This window comes from Thermobia domestica, chromosome 1, assembly GCF_964235325.1.
Source record: "Thermobia domestica chromosome 1, izTheDome1.hap1.1, whole genome shotgun sequence".
Classification (NCBI taxonomy): Eukaryota; Metazoa; Arthropoda; class Insecta; order Zygentoma; family Lepismatidae; genus Thermobia; species Thermobia domestica.
In genome coordinates this window covers 108,514,008-108,516,164 of record NC_137454.1, presented here as the reverse complement: position 1 = coordinate 108,516,164, position 2,157 = coordinate 108,514,008, and the positions used below count along the sequence as shown (strand labels likewise).

General features: G+C 36.0%; 1 protein-coding gene across 1 annotated transcript; it reads left to right on the top strand.

Annotated features, from left to right (window-relative positions):
* The first annotated feature begins 1,548 nt into the window (after positions 1–1,548).
* Positions 1,549–1,881, top strand: LOC145693665 (uncharacterized). Its single transcript, XM_081769936.1, has one exon. The coding sequence runs from the start codon at positions 1,549–1,551 to the stop codon at positions 1,879–1,881; it is 333 nt and encodes a 110-aa protein (XP_081626062.1).
* Positions 1,882–2,157: the final 276 nt, after the last annotated feature.

Genomic DNA, 2,157 nt, shown 5'->3' with positions numbered 1-2,157 from the left:
GTTATATTAATTGATTTCTGTGGAAAGGGGATGTTTTATTACGCAACGAACATTTTTTTTAAATTTCTTCTCTCTCTGCACTTACAGATTTACATCTACTTAACAATACTTATCGACTCAGAAAGAATATTAATGTCGCTACCGTAACGGCCCCCTTTACTACATTTTAATTATTTTAATTTTTGCATTTCTTTGCAAAACTGAAAGTTTTCTAATACAAATTTGTTTTCCTAATATAATAATACAAATTTATTCAATTCCTAACCTCCTCACTCCTTTTGTTCAGCCCGCTGAACTTTTTTTTTTTTTTTTTTTTTTAATCGAAGTGTGTATCGCTATTGAATTGGAATGAGGATTCGAGATCGTTTTGTTCAGCAGGTTCGTATAATAAGAAATGCTGCCTGGACATCTTGTCGATTTTCAACTTTTTTCTTTGGAGGCATTATGTAATAAATATGGCTCGCTGTGCAATAGAATCGGATGGATGGATGTTTGGATGTGCGGATCGGATGGTAATAACAAAGGTAGGTTTGTTTTACTTATTTGTTAATTTCTGAAAGATTCCTCTGAACGAAAGATATTAGTTTCAGAAAGATTCCGTAATTCAGTTCATGTTAAATTAATTACAATATGTTTCTATTCATTTCACTGACATCGTTTGCAAGTTTTTGTTCAGCGTGCTCTACATTTGGACACAAACATACAACATACTGCAATGAAAACGACCTTTTTAAATTATTTTATTCCGATTTATTTGAATCATTAAATGTAGTAAATTTATGTAGTAGTAATATGGTCTGTAAATATCAAATCAATCAAAATAGAGAATTATTTTGATTCTTCATATATTAGGCAAATATGAGTGAAGGAAATTTGAGGGCCACGGTGGCCCAGTGCTTGAGCTTTCAACTTTGGTACTTGGGGTCCCGGGTTCGATCCCAGCCCCCGCCAAGTGAACTTTCTAGTGGACAAACACCGTTTGCGTGGGTTTACTCGGGGTTCTCCAGTTTCATCCCGTTTTCTTCATTCTACCATTTCATTCATTACTCATCATCACAGTCTTCTTTAGCCTAACCGGCATAACAGTTGGACGTAAAACTCAAAAATTTCATTTCATTTCAAAGAAATTTGAGGTAGAATTAACTGCAAAATTCGTTTTATTTCAGTTTATCTGGATGAGGATGCAATACTCAAATACCTTGACGAAAGTGATATTGATTATGATGATGATTGTAACCCAATTAGAAATGTAAGACATGAGACAGATGACATTTCCTCCTCTGATTCTGACGCATTTTTCGCTATGCGGAAAATTGAATAATGTTTCATTGAAATCATTTATACTTGCTTCACCACAGAGCTTAGTACTGGACTGAAGGCAAACCTAATCTTTCTCTTGTAATAGAAGAATCTGTTGTAATGAAGTTAACAGAAACTTTGGAAGAAGGGAACAGAGTGTATTTTGATAGATATTTTACTAGTGTCACTTTGCAGGATGTTTTAGAAGGAAAGAATACACTTGATACTGGTACGTGAATGTTATCGAAGATGAATGTACGAGATGTGCTGATGCCAGACAATGATTTGAAAGCACAGGGAAGAGGCGCGTACGAGGAAATTGTCACGGAAGATGATTCTCTTGGTATAGTTAAATGGATGGACAATCGCGCAGTTTTGTTAGCATCGACTTGCCATAGATCTCAACCAGAGGCGGAAATGAGGCGTTACAGCAAGAAAGACGGATGTTACGTCCAGGCAAAGCGTCCTCATGTCGTAGGAACCTACAACCCTAATATAAGAGATGTTGATTTGTCCGATAGAATGTTAGCGTTGTACAGGAATTGGACAAGAACGAAGAAATGGCCTGTACGTGTATTCTAGCACTTCATTGATCTGCCTCTTGTGAGCTCTTGGATATTTTACAATCAAGGCAAACGGTATTTTGGACTCCCAAATAAAGTCATCACAGACTTTCTACAGTTTCGTTTGTATGTTGGGAAAACTTTAGTGTATGCAAGACGTGAGAAATGAAGTAACCTCTATGACGAAATTCAGGACCTCGATATCTAAGAGGAAATCTATTCCTATCAAAAATATACAAATTCGAGGTGCTGAACACCTACCAATTGTAGCAGCAGATAGAAAATGGTTTAAGCG